Source organism: Pararge aegeria, chromosome 20, assembly GCF_905163445.1.
Source record: "Pararge aegeria chromosome 20, ilParAegt1.1, whole genome shotgun sequence".
Classification (NCBI taxonomy): domain Eukaryota; kingdom Metazoa; phylum Arthropoda; class Insecta; order Lepidoptera; family Nymphalidae; genus Pararge; species Pararge aegeria.
The window spans coordinates 15,225,942-15,245,552 of NC_053199.1; the positions used below are offsets into that span (position 1 = coordinate 15,225,942).

General features: G+C 35.0%; 1 protein-coding gene across 1 annotated transcript; it reads right to left on the reverse strand.

Annotated features, from left to right (window-relative positions):
• Positions 1 to 6,223: 6,223 nt before the first annotated feature.
• LOC120632574 (E3 ubiquitin-protein ligase RNF115) lies at positions 6,224 to 19,286 on the reverse strand. Its single transcript, XM_039902472.1, has 8 exons — positions 19,101 to 19,286; positions 16,893 to 17,060; positions 16,043 to 16,098; positions 14,409 to 14,692; positions 13,567 to 13,728; positions 11,554 to 11,865; positions 11,056 to 11,088; positions 6,224 to 10,033 (listed from the first exon to the last, which is right to left on the reverse strand). Exons 1-8 carry the CDS (start codon positions 19,182 to 19,184, stop codon positions 9,777 to 9,779), a joined length of 1,356 nt encoding a protein of 451 aa, XP_039758406.1. The 5' UTR covers positions 19,185 to 19,286; the 3' UTR covers positions 6,224 to 9,776.
• Between the last annotated feature and the right edge of the window lie 325 nt (positions 19,287 to 19,611).

Here is a 19,611-nt window from a genome sequence, read left to right on the forward strand (position 1 = left end):
CTCGTTACGTGCCATCCGTAGTGTATGGGTATAACGCGATTTTAAAATTCAAGTAACTAATATAATTACTTTTTTATTGTAATAAATATAAAAAATTCCCATTCCCATCAATTTAGAGCCTACCCCTTCGATACTGCTCATTGGAGCGGTATCGAAGGGGTAGGCTCTAAATTTCTGCTGGCTGGCAGGGTACCATTCATATATATAACGAAAAAGAATTTCTGAAAAACCATATTTAATCATTTAATGAGTATTTTGAACAAAATATTTTTCTGCTACAATTTTTAAAGTTTCCAAATTTCCACTAGAAGCTCCGGTTTTTAATAAATCAGTATCCAGATCAAATTGCATTTTAATTTCAAATGTACACATAATTCAATAATTATCAATTATAATTTGAATAATTTAAACATAAAAAAACAGTTCGAAGTCAACTAACGGGTTGGACGATTAATCTAACAACCAGGTGTACAGAATTAGTTAGATGTCGGTGGTACTGAACCACGACACGCGGCGTCGATGCGCCGCACGTGTCCACCCATCTGCCTAGTTAATTGCTTCTACCTGCAACTTGCAACAATTATCTTAAAGCCACTGACCGCCTGGTACTTACGATCGTGAACCCATATTTTATATGTAAAAGAATAAAGTTGGGTGATCGAACCATCTGCCCAAACAATTTGTTGTTTTTTTAAATCGACCTGAATTTATTTTTATTTTGCCTAGGTAATAAAAACCAAAAATGATGACTACAATTGGATTTAAAAATCGATATGGTTTCAGTTTCATATTGGATTAGATATAGCGCCAGCTCAACGTAAGTTAGGATGAAAAAAGAGAGAACGAGGTACGCACAATAAATTTAAAAAAAATCTGCATGAGTTGTAAAACCCATTTTGGTCACGTAGGAAATGAGCTGATAATCTTAAAACACCTAAACAAATCTTCATAAATTATAGTTAAGACATCGACCGTTCCAACGGAGTTAGAGTGCCACATATAGGTGGCACTGTAACTCCGTTGGAAGGTTTATCTTCGGACTACGTAAGTTTGACCACGTGTCCGAGTATAGAGTCCGGTTGAAATGGCTTCCGATCAGGCTGCCCCGCAATTTACGCTTACTTTAATTTCTATATTATATTCTATATAACCCCCATGCGCCATCTTATTTAAAGGAGCGTTTTTCCTTTCTTGGCTCTAATATTGAACAGCAAAATCTAAGATCGTGTTGTGACAATCGTTTACATATCCCTGCTAGTCACACACGATACTATAGTAATTTGACGGACTTACAGGTAAATACCTGTACCCCGTCAAATTGTGGAATAGCCTTCCCTCTGAAATTCGCAATTCCAAATCCCTACCCATCTTCAAAAGCAGATTGTTTAAGTATTACCTAGCAGATTCTTTTTATGAGTAGGTAGTATTAGTTCAAAAGATTGTATTACTATGAGGTACATACATTTGTTTATATATTTATGTATATATGTTTATTTTATTATATATTTATTTTATTAATTCTTATATGTGTATGTTATATACTATATATATATATTATTGTTTTCTTGCCTTTGTATGTTTCAATGTTTGCACTGTCCCTCTTGTTTTCTATTATTACTTTCGCCAAGGGTTGTCTGTAAGAGATTGCTTTTGCAATAAGGCCGCCTTTGCATACAACTGTATTTAACTTTTTTTATTATTATTTTCTTTAAATTGTTTTTAATTTTACTTTTTTTTTTTTTGTTTTCTTGTGTGTTTCTTGTATTGTTTCTAAGTTTGTGCAATAAAGTATTCTAAATAAATAAAAAATAAAAAAAATACAGACAATTCTTTTTCGGAAAGGTTTAAAAGATTTAAATTTTTTGCTAACAATGGTGTCAATTCCTTTCTACGTAATCATTATATACCATTACCGGCCCACTACAGGGCACGAGTCTCCTCCCACAGTGGGAAAAGGGTTAAGGCTGTGTTCCACCACGCTGGCCCAGCGCGGATTGGTGCACTCCACACCTTTGAGAACATTATGTAGAACTCTCAGGCAGGTTTCCGCTTGATTATTTCCTTCACCGTTAAAACAAGTATATTTAATTATTTAAAACGCAAATAACTTACAAAGGTTTTACTTTTGTAGCTGGGGTTCGAACTTGGCCCCCCGAAAGTGCAGTCGATGCCCTATAACCGCTTCTATTATTAGTATAAAAAAGGAGGACTTTAGTTGGCGTGGTGCGAGGATAGTACGGCGAGTTTTTACCGATCCTATAGGGGGCTAGAACTGGTGAGTCTCCCTACTGTCTGAGGGGGGGGTCAAGCTGTCCTGATCCCCTCCTCCTTAGCGTAGTAGCCCTGGCAATCGGTTGGGGCAGTTGGTAGACGTCTGGGAAGTATACATCGGGTTCCCCGGACTACTAAAGCCAACGAGAGGGACATGCCGTGGTGTTCTTCAGTTTGGGTAAACGAGTCCAACCTCACCTCTGTCGTGCCCAAAAGGACAGAGGTAGCCATAAAGCTTTTCCGAGACAATGGGACAAGGGGGCTATACTGGTGAAGGGTTCAGGTTTCAAAATCTGCCATACCCCTTCCAGATAAGAGAGTTGTTTTTTTAAGACTGGACAGGCAAGAAAAGATTTAAATGAAAAACAAACAATGTAATGTAGATTTTGCTAGCTTTTAATCAAAACCTTCAGATTATCTTAATTAGCCACATATAACATTTATCGTAGATAATATACAATGTACCTTATATAGATTTTGCTAGTATTAAATCTAAGCCAACGGATTACCTACCTTATTTAGCGACGTATATAACATCTATCGTAATTACATATAGGTAATAGGAATCTTATTAAGTCAGCAAACGCCATCGAAAAGGGATAGTTATTGTAAATAAACTTTTATGGTATTTGCATGCGGGAAAAGGACAGCTAGTATCGGTGTCCTTTTCACTCGCACGGAAATATGTCTATTCGTTAGCATTTGTTTATACACGGTAATTTTTTGATCGTCAGACATCGGCAGCCCGAATAACCCACCCGATCTACACTATGTAAACAATATACAAAACGATTGAAGTTTCAAGAATTTACAAAAAAATTAAACATTTATATCTGCATTTTGAAATTTGAAAACAGCTGATCATTTGAATAGGTTGCAATTGATTAAATTGATACCGCCGCAACGCGCCGCTAACACTTCATGCAGGATGATTCTTATACACGTAATTATCAATTTAATTTCCTTAATATATTTTTACCAATGAATTGTATTTATTGGATTGAATAACTGCGTCATGTTGTAAGACGAAAAAAAAAGTCACTATGTATGAAAATATAACGCCACTATTAAAGGTTCCTATTTTTATTTTTTACAGATTATTGTATACAAATTCTCACTATACACATATACTTTTAGTTACAATTTACAAAACAATATGTGGTGTGAATTAGAATAATAGAAATCTTAATAACAAGACACCAAAAAATGCCTCTTTAGCTCTTTAGGAAGTTTAACACTTAGGCACAGGGTTTTAGCCCATCCCTAAAACCCACCCTATATTAAAATATTAGATTTATATTATCGCAAATGACTTAGTGATGTGATATTTGTGATGTAATCGATTCTTCCAAGAATATTTTATACCTTTATTTCTATTTTATTTATTTATTTTCTATTCTTTATAAGTGTTTTTTTGGCATATTTCATTAAAAATAGCAGAAAGTTCTCGGTCTTGTAATTCCCGTCATTAAAACTAACAGCTTTTGTTCAACGACTTTTCAGAATTCAGTATTAATTTATTTCATAAAAAAACATGTTATTTTCGTAAAGTGACATCACACTGTGAAACCCACACATGTCCCTGTTGCGTAACCGCTGCGAGCATGCACGATAGAGTCGTTGTTCGCGGGCTTTTGCCACCGTTACATAACAAAGTAGTAAAAATTAGAGAAAATATTGAATATTTCACAAACTATCGAGTTAAAAAAAAAAGTCATAGAACATTTTTATTAAACCCTGTATATGATAAAGATCGTCGAAAAGTGATAATCATGAATGCAAACAAACTTTGAAGACTTATTTTTTTTATTCCACTAAAAATTTGCTCTTGACTGCAATCTCACCTGTAGGTAAGTGATTAGGTATGGCTTATGTTAAGCCCTACTGCCAATCGGTCTCTACCGTAACATGAATCGACTAGCTTCTTTACGGATAATGACTACAGTTACGCACTACAAAACCTATTTCGTCTCAAACTATAATATACAATACTATATTAACAATTTTTACAATGATTTTTACGCTATATGTTTGGTGGAATTGATGAGTCGAAATTTTTAGACAATATTATTTTAATAGTTTAAACTGTTCCATAGATTTAGACAAAAATTGGTTGTCTGTAAAGTCGGCTTACTGACGATAGTTGAACGTGACAACGTCGTAAGAAAATACTGATGGAATGGTTGCATTTTTCAAAATAAAAAATAAATTTTATTTGTTTGATAGATATTATCGTTGCTATAAAAAATTGACACCACATTCACTTTTCACTGCACTTCATCCTTGCCGAAAACATGTTAATGTATTATTGTATAGAAGCTGTCCACGCGGACGCATCGCTCACTCAAGTAGGAGAGAGACAGATGTCGAACACGGAGGCCGACTGTGCCTCTTTGTCACTCGTTCCGCGCTCTCGCTTGCACTTCAAGCCTTGAATGGAACACCTCAGAGCGAGGTAACGCCGCATACGTCATGTTTTTTCGTGCGTGCAGCCGGCTCCATCGAATTATAAGACGTTGTCACGTCAAAAGAAAATAAAATACGTATATACATACATCACTAGAACATAAATGTATTTTGAAAAAAAAAAAAGCGTATCGTATGGGCGCGTCTGTCTCTGCTGCCTGATTTAGGTACCACTGTGCCAAAGGCACAAGCGACCTGTTCTCCTAAATAACAGTACCAAAATAACAAAATCCGTGCTTCCAAGATTAACTTATTTACCCGACTTGTTGAACGGTATGCTTCGTTATTCGAAATTTAGCTTAGCCATTTATGTTTTGGTAAATACCTTTTAAATCTACCGAATGAGAGATCAGAACGATTGATAGAATACCGTCATAAACTATGGACACTGTGATAGAGGCATGCAAGTTTTGCATTGTTACTCCGGAAGTTAGAACATCATTATCATCATATCAACCTATTACCGGCCTACTACAGGGCACGGGTCTCCACCCACAATGAGGAGGGGGTGGGGGGGACCAGTGCAGATTGGTGGACTCCAAACTCCTCAAGAATATTATGGAGAACTCTCAGGCATGCAGGTTTCGTCAAGATGTTTTACTTCACCGTTGATGCAAATGATATTTTAATTGTTTAAACGCACATAACTTAGAAAAGGTAGACGTGTGTGCTGGGATTCGTACTCGGTCCCCCGAAAGTGAAGTCGAAGTCTTACCCACTGGGCTATCACCGCTTTAAGTTAGAACCCCGAAAGCAAAACCAAAATCTCCAGATTATCAACCTTCAGAGCTATCCTTCAATAGCTAAAGTACAAATCAATACATACGAAAAGTATAACCATATTAAATTAAGGTTCCAATGTAAAGATTTTAGCTTAGACTGATTATAAATTTTGAACATAAGTCGTTTTTGTTAATCCGAAACTTCAGAGCAAAATGAACCTTATGCACTCGTGAATTCTAAACCACCATGTTTATTTTACTGCCATTCTGTTGATTTTTTCTTACCTGTCTTAATCGACAACAATAAATATTGTAAATGAAACAAAAATAGTTTAATTTTTATGTATGCATCTTTTTATTATTTTAAAACATATTTAGGACTAAAAAGTAATGAAATGTTTACATTTTTAGGACAGGTTAGAAAAAAGGGCACTATGCCGAATGCAGAAGTTTGCTTTCAAAGGTGAAATCGGCGACCAGAAAAAAACATAGAAGCATAACTTTTGCTCAAAAATAGCCTAACGATAGCCTCAGTGGGAGTGGCTTGTATTTAGGAGACCGATTTAACGATTTTTTTCCAAATCTGTGTTATTATAATTAATATTAATATCAATTAAACTTAAAGATGATTACCATTTAAATAAACATTTTTATTATTTTTATTGTTTTACTATCAAAATAAGTTAGAAATTTATTTAAAAGTGCACGCTTTTATTTTGTCTTTTATGTTCGTTAATAATTTATATGTATAATAGACACATAAATTCAATTCACGGTTTAATCGAAGTTTGCTCACCTTCCAAATGGAACGCCTCAGAGTTATTACAATAACTAACAGCAACATGTGGAGACCATATCTTGTCTTAATTCCAAACAGGATGATCAAAATATTTGTAAGGTCCACAGAGAACGTGAGATGCATTCAGCTCGTATTTTGCGTCTCGAACTTTAATAAATTGTCCACATATATAGAAAAATGCATCAGCATCATATTTACACAATCGCGATGACATTTACAGTTATTCTGGACTTCTACAAAACACCTGATCGTTGTCATCATTCTAGTGCCATCTAGCTCTGTCGGAACGTTAAAACGCAACTCGGATCGCGCGGTATTTTGTAACGTATTTTAAATAATTAAAATTTATAAAATAAATAAAAATGAGTATTTTTACTACGACTACAAAAGCTAACTTTATACAAAAAAAAGGTATTTGTGTTTGTTTATTATTAACCAGGAAATCATTAAATTGGAAATCATTAAACTTTAGGACGCAGAACAAAAAAAATTCGTGGAGCCGTGTGCAATTTTGGGCGAATTCTATGTTTTTTTCATTCGCTGGGTGTAGTACATGTTATTTTAAAGCTATCCTCTGTATTTACAATTTTTCAGTGTTGGTAAATGACTCAAACGTTTGCGTGCATATAAATATAAGTGTCCATACTTCAAAAGTTGAGTCCCATTCATCCATTTTGAATAAACTTCCCCGCTAGTTTGATTTACTATCAATTTCAAAAATGAAAATTATTACATTTACTATGACTGCATGAAACCTTTTTAAACCATAACTTATGGTTTATTTTTTTATATTTAAATAGTGAACAGCAACGATTTTCTATAACTAGGATATTTACAAAATTTACAATTAATTCAGCAGTTTTTTTTTAAATAAAATAAAAAGAAAAATAGTTGAATACATTATGCATATTCAAAGTTTTTTTGTAGGTAGATTACATATCACTAGTGTAATAACTTAGATTTTTTTTTTGTATAACAAGTGTTTGTATACTCAACTAATTTATTGGCTACATCCAAACTGTATCAGAGTCTCAGAGTGGAAGCATACTAAAAACACATAACTGATCGATCGTATCAGACCTTATTGAGCCAAATGGTGTTTAAATAAGCGTAATCACATCCAGTGCAAACATTTTATCAATTCCAGTAAGTAAGAAAGCAGTAAAATGTCTTTACTATCAAAATATGAATACAATTTCTTAAGAAATAACAATTTTGCAACATCAATTACTGACACATTCTGTGATGTGAGCTTTTTAAAACATGATGTCTTAGAGATGCGTAGTTAGAAGTGGTCCACATCCATCTCATCCACAAAAATATTTTATTATAACATATGACACAAAACAAACAAATATCTGCTCGTATTCCAATACTATAATTTAAACCGTCACTTCAAAGTCAATATGGTGTAGGGCATAAAGCAACTGGACCCTGAGACATCTGGTAAAGAATGATACAGCCACACTAAACAAAATATTATTAAATATTTATTAATCTATATGTACACACTACAAATCTTTTATTCATATGTATAATATGTATATACATATATATATTCCTAACAGGCAATGTCCTTAGGCATCATTCACACTAAAGAAATTATCAGGTTAAGAAACACTTATGATGGAGCTGCACATCAAAATACTGTAGACAGCATGGCACTTAGTTAAAATTGAGGTTCAATTTAACCTCTAAACATAACCACACAGTTATAACGGATTAAACTAGCAACATACTTATTCTTCTTAACCTTTTCGCATGATATATGGGTTTATGCTTAAAGACAGACTAGTTGTTTTGGTATTGTTATATTATTTACAACCAACCGACCTTCTGACCTGAACCCTTCTTAGTATGTAATTTAATTTAACTAGCCAGATTACTGTCTTACATTGTAGTTGCTAAAAAAGGTTATAAGGTCAACTTGCGTAAGACGCTGCTGACACCATTTAATGAACAGCACTGGCTTAAGGCAGGCAATATATGGACCAGGATAATATTGGATATCAAGTAAACATTATACTAGTCCAAAGAAAAAGAAGTCACTTAAGAGACTTGTGAGACTTCTTTATGCATGCTCGCATTAATGACAATTACAGAACACAGCATATTATGCCAGGTGCCATAAATAGTGTGAGTGTTGCCACAAACAGACACATTGCTAGGATAAAATGAACTGCTATGTAACACCAAACAATAACAAATTAATTACATTATTCTATAATTCTATGGTGTGAATGATACCTTTAATATATACAATATGTTTGTTTTAATAAAACACCATCAAAACTAGTATATGCAACAAAAACTAAACCCCCAAGTGAAAGACTACATATTAATAATATTGTATTAATGATGACTATAATATTATTTTTAACAATCATGTTTTTTATTACAAATAAAAGGCACACGACTTTTAATATGGTACATTCACAATGATGTAAAAAAACCTGACATCATCTTATCAACCAATAGTATACAGCTCTACATTGCCACTGCCTTGTGTCTCTTGTGTCAAACAGCTGTCATTCTAGTAGCTTGGGATTCCAATTCAACTGTTTAACCACCACTTGCCACTTTCCACTTTGCTTTATCGCCGCTTTTTGAGTTATGTTGGTAACTCTGGGTCCGATTATCTTTAAGATTGATTGATTGATTAGATTTGGTCATGATAAACAGTTCAATAAAAAGTAAAAACAAGTTTGATAAAAATTATGTTTGACAATGTAACCATAAGCAAAACAATTGCTTGATTGGCACTTTGAAAAACTGTATACTGATCTTGCAGTCATCTGCCATCAACTAATTTTTGATTTCTTATCGATTGTCAAAGTAATGGTGAAATAGAAAAAAACAAAATAAGCCATTCTCCTATCATACAGTATGGGAAAATGATAGGTTTAAATTTTGAAACTTTACATACATTTACATAAAATAAATATATTTTTTAATCTTTTTTAATGATACCTAGACTCTTAAGTCATACTCATAAAACATAACATTCATTGTTATTAAATTTTGAGTAGTTAGTCAGTTTTCCAGCATTTTCAAAAAACACCTTTATAACTGGAACAATATTATTAATATGACATTATTATAAAAGGAATAAGTGTGGATACATACTTCACATTGCAACATCTGTGTTGACTCAAATAAATTTGTAGGATCACTTATCATACTACAAAAACCGTAGGCAATGTGTTGTCAGTTTTTGTAGTGACAGTAGTTTTGCCCCTAACCTGTAAGAGGGTTGGGCCAGTTTATATAGCACCTACCCCTTTGTTGCCACCACCTAGGTGATAACAATTATTTCATTTGAATCAACACACTTTGTATCATATTGTGTTACAAGCATGTAACTTACACAATGATCGTCCCGCTATATCTGGGTTTGTGAATTCTAGCAGTTTCTTTATCACTTCACAGAACGACCACTGTGTAGCACGATTAACTATCACTTTATTTTTACTTTTTAATCATAGTGCATGACACTGTGCTCACTGTCCATGCTTCTTCTAATCAAAGTCCATGTCCAGGTTGTACTGTCGATCTCTGTCGTTGGAGTTGAGTGACGTTGATGAGTTTGTTGAGCCCGTTGAGTTCGATGGTCGGGTCGGTGCGGCCCAAACGCCCCCGGCCGTCACTGATGAGGCAGGGGAGCCTGACGTGCTGGAGCTGTTCAAGGAGTCCCAGGTGTGAGTCTGCGATGGGATCCTCCGGATAAGTGTAGGCAGAGCGCCCACGCGGCGCTGGATCACGATGTGCGGTGTTGCTGAAAAATCAAAAATTCAATTTAAAATATAGTTAAGCGGTGATAGCCTCTTGGTTGGTACTTCGGCTTCTCTTTCGGAGAGCAGAGTTCGAATACCAGCATGCACCTATAACTGTTGTAAGTTATTTGCATATTTTTTTTAATAGCTTTTCAATGAAAACGAACGACATCACTTTTATGTGTACTATTACACATAAAAGTGATGTCGTATTTATCTATATATATTAAAGAGAAAGTGTGTGGGTATGTTCCGTACAGGCTCCGAAACGGCTGGACCGATTTCAATGAAACTTTCAGTGAATCTCCGGATTGAAATCCTGTAAAGTTTGGTGACGATCGGAGCACTCCTATTTTTGAACTGTCAAATACAGCTTTTATTTACTATGATTATATTCTATTGTTGGGTGTACATGGGTGTAGATAATGAACTTCACCCGCTCGAGAAGAGAATAGAAGAGAATGAATACGGAGAGAAATAAATGATTTAATATATTATGAGACTTAAATAAAAAAATTAATGATGTAAGTTTATTGTTTAAATAAAATAAAGCAAAATCTAGCCTGGCGAATCAGGCTGGGTACGCTAGTATATCATATAAACAAGTGAAAATTTAAGCAATAAATATATCACTTACTTTAACAGTGAAGGAAACATTGTGAGGAAATCTGTCTTTTTTAAAAAGGATTGATGTTTGTTAGTACATGGATATACTACTTTCGTGGTCTGAATTTGTCCATTCCACCTTGCCTCGAAAAGCATGTTAGCATGGAGTCTAAACCCCAAATCTACAAAAATATGTACTTATGCCAAATGACAAATACCAGCAAAAAAATTTTTTATAAGTTGCATAATATCCCATATGACATATGGCACAAGGGTCAAACAAGGGCACTCATAATGACAAACACTAGAAAGCTACAAATATATGATTTTCTTTTAATAAGATAGGTAACTTTGGTTTGGATTCGTTGATTATAACACGAGACCAGAGTAATAATATACATTATATAGATATACATACTTGTATTTACGAAGAGACTTGACAGTGGAGTACCTGCAATTAAAGGTAACAAACATTTTACTAAAAGTCACAGATATTAATAGAGGCTATAGTGTGTTCTATTATACGTTAATTTATCAAAACAGTAAAGTTCTTTGGTTCATGCTATTTTTTTTATATGATTAAATATACAATTAATCCGTACAAAAAAAATTTAAATTTAAAATTTCTTTGATTGTGATAATTGCTTTGATAATACTTTAAAGCAGTGGTATTCAAATAGTAAATTTAATTTTGGTATAAAGGTTGTTTTTTTAAGGTTGTTGTTGCGATTATTATTCTATGCCTAAAAATAACGGTTGAAATTTTCAAATTTCACATTTGAATTATTGATTTTTTTGTGTGTATACTGATAACTGTGTTGATTTACAAATACTATTATTTCAGGCTGAAATCTTATTTTTACCCAAATAAAACATGTCGTTTATTGCGTTGGGGGTTAAAAATAATATGACTCACGTAATCGAATGCGCTGCGTGTCGACAGTGATGGGCGGCGTAAAGGTGATGGGCGGCGTGAAGGTGTTGGTGGTGGCGGCGGTAGTGTTGGCAGCGGTGGTGCCGGCGTTGGCGGCGTTGGCGGCGGTGGTGGTGGTGGTGGTGGTGGTGGAGCTGGCGTTGGTCGGCGCGGCCGCGGTGGTGGCGGGCGCAGGCGCGTCGGGCGGCATCAGGGATCGGCGGCAGATGGGGCACGTGGCGTGCAGCTCCAGCCAAGGCGTGATGCAGGCCTGGTGGAAGAAGTGCTCACACTCCAACCGGGTCACCGTCTCGCCTGCAACGCAACGCAACTGGGTTAAAGCACATGCTACTAATTTTGTTTTTAACAGACTTGAAAAAAGAGGAGGATCTCAATTCGTCGGAATCTCTTTTTTTTATGTATGTTACCCGATTACTCGAAGACGTTTGAACCGATTTGAAAAACTCTTTTTTTGTTTTAAATAGGCATATTTTCCAGATGGTCCCATTAAAATTTTATCGAAGTAGGTCGAGCTGTTATTAAAAAATCAACAATAATGTATACCAAAGTAGCAAATTTCTTGTTTTAAATAGGCATATTTTCCAGGTGGTCCCATTAAAATTTTATCGAAGTCCGACTGACTTCGATGTTGCTGAGCTGTTATTAAAAAATCAACAATAATGTAAACCAAAGTAGCAAATTTCCTGGGCGTATGTTAAGGTCGGTTTCTTTTTTAATTTAACAATCATTTATATATTATAAATGAGGATACTCACTACAAGTTAAAGAAATTTAACTTGTAGTGAGTATCCTTATTATAAATATATTTATATTATTTATTTTTCTTTACAAACAAATCCAAAACATTCTCAGTTCCTACGCTACAAGGACACGGAGTCACATTATTTCAATTTTGCATGTGATGTTAGCTGTCTCTGATTTCTTTCAGTAAAAACTATGGTAGTGGTTACATCAAAAACTTTATTATAGTATTACTAACAACAGAATGGGGGGATGAGTTCCATTCCCTTTCAGAGTCCAATGACAGAGTGAAGATTGTCAGGGCATCATACGTAGGATATAGATAATAATCCTTTAAGGCCATACTATTTTACTCATTAAAGATATGGCAAATGGCCGCAAACTCAGTGGCAACAATGCATAGCGCTGATTTTCAGTCTGCTCCGGTATCAAACAGTTGCGTTATTATTATAACGGACACTTGCATTTTTTTATAAAATATTGAAATTGGAAAAAAAAATGAAATAAAATGTAAAAAAGAACAAACAAAAATGAACACAGTCAGTACATATTTATCAGCGAAAAGTAAAAAAAAAAAAGGTTTAAGAAAAATATTTGAAAAATAATTGAATTTCTTTAGTCTGTGTTTTACTACTACTACTACATGTAATTGTAGAGTCCGCCCCAAAAATGGGAGACGAAGCTGTGAGGGACAAGGAAGGAGACATAGATCATGGCACCCTCCAGCGATTCTGATATATAACCGTGAGGTTGGTGGGGCCATGGGTATAGTGGCGTGCATTGAATGCACAGGGTATGCAGATGATATAAAATGAAGGAAATCTCCAGTACGAGTTATAAGAAACTTAGGATAGGCATTGTAAGAGTTATAAAAAGTCTATCCTTAAGTAAATAAATAATAATAAATATAATAAATAAATATATTACGACAATACACACATCGCCATCTAGCCCCAAAGTAAGCGTAGCTTGTGTTATGGGTACTAATGAATAATTTTTATGAATAATATACATAAACACCCGGACACTGAGAAACATTCATGTTCATCACACAAATATTGTCCAGTTGTGGGAATCGAACCGAGGGCCTTGGAGTCAGAAAGCAGGGTCGCTGCCCACTGCGCCAATCGGCCTTTTAAGTATTTATGTACTGGAGATTTTCTTCATTTTTTATCTGCTGCATACCCTGTGCATACCCTCTATGCATCCCACTGCATGGGTGGCGGGTCGCCCCGACAGTTGCAACCATCGTACCCTGCTGGAAGTTCTCCCAGCACACGGAGCAGGCGGTGCTGGCGGCGGCCTGCTCCGCCGTGACCTGCTGCGTCGGCAGCGCCGCCAGCGTGTCGCGCGGCAGCGGCGGCGGGCCCGTGTGCTCAAGCTGTCCCAGCAGTTGCGTCACCACGGCGTCCAACCCTGCAATGTGCCGTGCCTTGGTCACTCCACGAGGATTTAGATTCTCGGAATTTAAAATTTTAAAATTGGAAACCAACTTTTTATTTTTTTCAAATTTCGAATAGAATGTTTACAATTAAATTATAAGTTACTCCGTATGTACTTACATACATACTTACATACGGAGTAACTTATAATACACTAGCGTACCCAGCTCGCTTCGCCGGGCTAGATTTTGCTTTATTTTATTTAAACAATAAACTTACACCATTAAATATTTAATTTTGAGTCTCATAATATATTAAATCATTGATTTCTCTCCGTATTCATTCTCTTCTATTCTCTTCTCGAGCGGGTGAAGATCATTATCTACACCCATGTACACCCAACAATAGAATATCATCATAGCAAATAAAAGCTGTATTTGACAGTTTGACAGTTCAAAAATAGGAGTGCTCCGATCGTCACCAAACTTTACAGGATTAATCGCCAGGTCAATCCGGAGATTCCCTGAAAGTTTCATTGAAATCGGTCTAGCCGTTTCGGAGCCTATACGGAACATACCCACACACTTTCTCTTTTATATATATAGCTATTATTCAATTTCTATGGTAAATAAATAATTCTCTCGCCTTTTCGTTTCATCGAGTTTCAAATCAAAGAACCTTTCCTACCCAGTACGCCACCCAGTACGTAGTTACCTTCGCCACCCAGTACGTAGTCCCCTGGCGTTCCGACCAGCACGAATGGCGAGCCCGCCGTCATAGCCCCAGCGGGGGGCCTGCCGCCGCTGATCATCCACAGCAACTCCTCCATAAGGGTAGGACTTCGGTTTGGATTGGGGTTGGGATCCCGTCGTAGCATGTGTGATGCATCGGTGGATCGCAAACCGACCGGGGGGGCTGGGGTGGTGCCATTTGATGTAGTTGTATTAGTTGTACTGTTGGTTGAAGTGTTCACTGATGTATTGCTTGGCAGGGTCGTGCTAGAACATAAAGAAATTAATATTATTACCACTAATGTTAGATTATTTAGACAGTTGGCGCAGTGGGCAGCGACCCTGCTTTCTGCGTCCAAGATTGTGGGTTCGATTCCCACAACTGAAAAAAAATGTGACGAACATGAATGAAGTTCAGTGTCCGGGTGTCTATCTGTACATTATAAGTATTTATGTGAATTGTATTCATTAAAAAATATTCATTAGCTATTTTAGTACACATAACACAAGCTACGCTTACTTTTTGGGCTAGATGGCGATGTGTGTACTATCGTTATTTATTAATTTTATAAAGTTGGTAAATAATTAAACTTCGGTTAACTATACATAATTTCATTTATGCCAGATATTTTATTAAATTAAATATAAATCCCAAATAAAGCGTAGCTTGTGTTATGGGTACTAAGATAACTGATGAATAATTTATATGAATAATATACATAAATACTTATAGTATATAGATAAACACCCAGACACTGAAAAACATTCATGTTCATCACACAAATATTGTCCAGTTGTGGGAATCGAACCGACGGCCTTGGACTCAGAAAGCAGGGTCGCTGCCCACTGCGCCAATTGGCCGTCAAAATTGCTTGGGATTTTAACAAATTTGTTCATAATTATTATTTAATTATAATAAATAGTTTTGGAGAGATAATTTTAATCATATTTGATTGACAACCATGTTAATGACATTGAGTATGTGGGTATTTTTATATAAACATGACTGCATTATCGATACACTTAAAGTCCTACATGCACTCGAACTGGGACGACACCGGGAGGTATCTTTGCATCGTAAACTAGCTGTCACAGAAGCCGTGATAGCCCAGGATAGGACTTCGACTTCACTTTCGTGGGGCCGAGTTTGAATCCCAGCACTCTCTAATTGGTCCGAGTTATGTGCGTTTTTTCAGTTCACACAGTTTTCCCTGATCAATTTCGTGACGGTGATCAATCTCCAGAGGTTTTCCAACTACGCGGTAGATATTACAGTGCGCATGTGTGTGCGCAAGCACAGGTGAACTAGGAAAAAAAGAACTAATAATGCCCGTTTTCACTAAAGACGAACAATAATCTAAGAAGATTCTTAGGCAACCGTTCACTAGTTATCACCTAAGAGTTGGTGAAACATTTTTTTTTTACCATAAGCTATGTTCCGGCACGATGTCGTGTAGTAACCGATTAGGGGTATAGGTTTAATATAACTGCCATACACCTGTAGTGGAACAAAAAAATTAAAAAAAAGACAACCCCTAGATCAGTAGGCGTTCAATTTAGGTGATGTCTAGGTTTAGTGTAAACGGGTGTCATATTAAAAACAAAACAAAAACTTACCGCACACGTCCGCCAGACATTAAAAATGCTAGGTCATTCAACCTAGGTGGATTACTCTGCAAAAAAAAACATTGATGATTGTATTTACAATATTATTAGTTGTCACCTGCGACTTTCTTCTCCTTTGTTTTTGTATTTAGGGCATCCGTAGGACCAGTTTATTTGAAAGATGTGTGGCATTTCATTATTGTGTAGTTCTACAGATATTTTTTGTTCTTATTTTATAAATCGAGTGTAGTTTTCAATCAACTGTATCTCTAGAAAGAAATGTTTCGTATAGATGTTGTACTTAAATACTTAAAACTCGCGATAACTTTTAAATTAAATGTCCAATTGGTTGTGTTAAAACCACAACTTGCACTGTTTTCTTAAAGTCAGTCATAATACTGTGTTCTAAGTAACCATTATTTTAAACAGTTTTTTCATTTATTTTGAATGAAAATACATATTTGTATATTATTTTTAGACTACCACAAAAAAAATGTTTACAATTAATTAACACAAACCACAAATATAACAAACATATGGTTCTGTGATAACATATAAGTGATAACAGATATATCAATATAAAAAATGATAGATAATAAAACCATAGACTTATTGGAATTCTATTCCTACGATTATAGAACAGATTTCACTGTCACATCACACACTGCAAAGCATTACAAAAATCCTCCCATATAAATGGGGTGTACATTTTCTATTAATCACTGCACACAACAGACATCAGGATTGTTTGCACTGTCACCCAGCGTGGGCCTGGTCTAGGTAGATATGTGGATTCTGATAGTTCAATGTGTTGCAGCAAGTGAGCTTTGAAGCTAACCCTTATAATACAAAGCTAGTTTACTGTATTAAACTCGTCGGAATTGTCCAGTCCCATCTCATCAACAGTCATATCCCCAATATTGCTCATGTCTGCATCACTGTAGTCATCACGGGGTACGGCAATTACCCCCTCTGAATCTGCCTCAAGCTGCTCTATGAAACCACCCTCACAATAGGGGCATATGTACTCCTGGAAAAAGAATTGTTAATTATTATATACAGATCACAATTAGTAAGGTAAGTCATAAAAACAGGTCATAGTAATAGAAGTAAATCTGCCTTCCTCTGATGGTTATACCTAGTAAGTCTAATATACAAATGTAAGCTCCAAGACAGAAATCACTAAATACTCAAGATCTTTCATTGATATAATAATTTTCTGATTTGCTGTTAAGGCAAGGATTTAACTCTCCAGTAAATTGTAAAAAAAAAAAAAAAAACAAGTTTCCAATGTCAGAACTCATTTAACAATATGTTATAATAGCTATAAATATATAAGTGTATAAGATAATATATAAGATTTACATTATGGTTGTAAAAGTTCCTGAAGAAAATTAATGCACTGATTATTGTTTGAGATATAAGCCTGAAAGGAATATCTTGGTTAAAATTTATAAAGACCAAAGAAACAAAACCCGGTTTCTTTCTTAATTGGGTATTTTTCTTTATTATTCTATGTGTAAAAGATATTGTTGAGTCATTGGTTTGTTTAATATGCTTTATTTTCAAACTTTCCTCAAGTGGTAACATTATTTGCCTTGTTGTTGTATGAACTTGAAGTTAATCTAGAAGATATGGTTGTGACTGTGATTATACCTCCATTCATATTTTGTAAATCCAAAGTAAACTTTAGGAATGGAGCAGGTTTCTAGAAAAAATCCTGCAATTCTAGTTGATGTCTAAACTTAATAATCCATACTAATATTTTAGGGAGTGGAGAGACAGTGGGAAATAAGGTTTTTTTTTTTTTAATCCAGTACAAGTTAGTCCTTGACTGCAATCTTACCTGTTAGGAAGTATGGTAGTCGTATCATTGGTTTCTACGTGACATTGTACCAGAACACTAAATTGCTTAACAGTTAATTTTTGTTGGTAGGGTGGTAACTATCCACAGCCAAAGCCTCTGACCAGACAGACCAGAGAAAATTCAGAAATTATACATTCCCAAAGTGCCCCTGCCAGGATTTGAACCCGAGACCTCCTATTTAAATTCATAGCGCTCACTGTTGCACCAAGGAGGTTCTCACACATTAGGATAACAGAAGTTTTCAGATTAGAATATGTTTGAAATAAAAGAAGTCTTGCAGTAGTTAAGCAAAAAGGATCCAACCCAGATTAGGTAGTTTTGGGATATTAAGAGTCTTTAAAAAAATGAGGCATGCACAGTGGCGTGCACTTCATACATGCACAAAAGCACTGCATACCCTAAAAAGTTTGTATTACTCATAAAAGGGGAAGGAATTTTCCATTTTATGCCATTTTCCTTCTTTATGCATACCCTGGTCAAAAACCCTGTGCCCGCCACTGGGCATGCAATAGCTAGGCTTTGTCTTTCACACTCTAAAAGGTGCTATCCATTAAGTGTATCAAAAAGCTGCACAACTTTTTATATGTTATGCTGTACCTTCTTTAAATCTATTTATTTTTAACATCAACTGTATTTGGCTGAGAAAAAAAATTTATGTAACTTTTAATATAATTTAAAAGGCAATAAATTAATTGGGATCACAAATTAAATTAAATTTCTATTTGATTTCAGGCTGACCCAGTAATCTTTTAGCAATGTTTATATATGTTTTAGAACTAACAAAAAAAAAAAAACTACATATACAACAAAATAAATGTTAATTTTACAATGTATTTCTATTCAATTATTAAAATCATTGTCATCAATGTTTATACCTGTCTACTCATTATAAATACTTTTATTATTATGATGATGATGTAATTGCATGTTAACATTGTTAAATGCACGACAGAGTATTCAAATTCATTTTATTAAACGTCATAAATGTAAGCCGTAAGCCTAAATTAAGATTTCCTACCGGTTGGTCTCGAAAAAAAGCCAAATTAACGATTGATTAGGATGCCCACGTCCTACACGAGCCGATTGCTTCATCTAGGATACTTAGTTGAAACGGCTAGACCTTGAAACTGCATCACGCAGGTCGTGATAGCAAGGAATTTAGGGGAAAATGTGTGAGAATAATAAGTAAACTATTGATTTTACCTGTTCAACATCTTGGAATTCCACAAGACACCGATGACAAAAGAACCGTGACGGTGGTCTACGCTCTACCATAGCATCGGCCATTCTTATTGTTTATTCACAGTAACACCCACAAATATTTTACAAATAATATGACACAGGAACTGCGTTTTCAATCAATGAACAAAAATTTATCATTCGCCATTTTTTAAGACATGCTTGCTTTTTTTTTAAAATACAGATTAAAAATTTTGACAGATGTGACAAAATGTGACAAGCAAAACAGGTAATATTATTTCTTAAGTATTGTTTATAAATCGCCTTCACTGATGCACTTATATCCATTTCATATTCTTGTACTTCCCTTTCTTATAATATTTGTCCTTTAACTGATTTAGTGATCCTATAGGTATTATTATATCTTTAAGAAATAATATTCTTTATTTGTGGAAAATTAAATGTTTTTTAAGTTTGTTAACAGATGATGATACTCAAAACTGTAACCTATTGTTTGGAAGTTATTAAGCGAAAA

Excerpts from the sequence above, each read along its gene's own strand:
- LOC120632574 (XM_039902472.1), bottom strand. The coding sequence starts at position 19,184 with ATGGCCGATGCTATGGTAGAGCGTAGACCACCGTCACGGTTCTTTTGT. Across the intron at positions 13,729-14,408 it reads CTACGTACTGGGTGGCGAAG|GGTTGGACGCCGTGGTGACG; the intron begins GTAACTACGTAC and ends GGCACATTGCAG. Across the intron at positions 11,866-13,566 it reads CTGGGAGAACTTCCAGCAGG|GCGAGACGGTGACCCGGTTG; the intron begins GTACGATGGTTG and ends GTTGCGTTGCAG.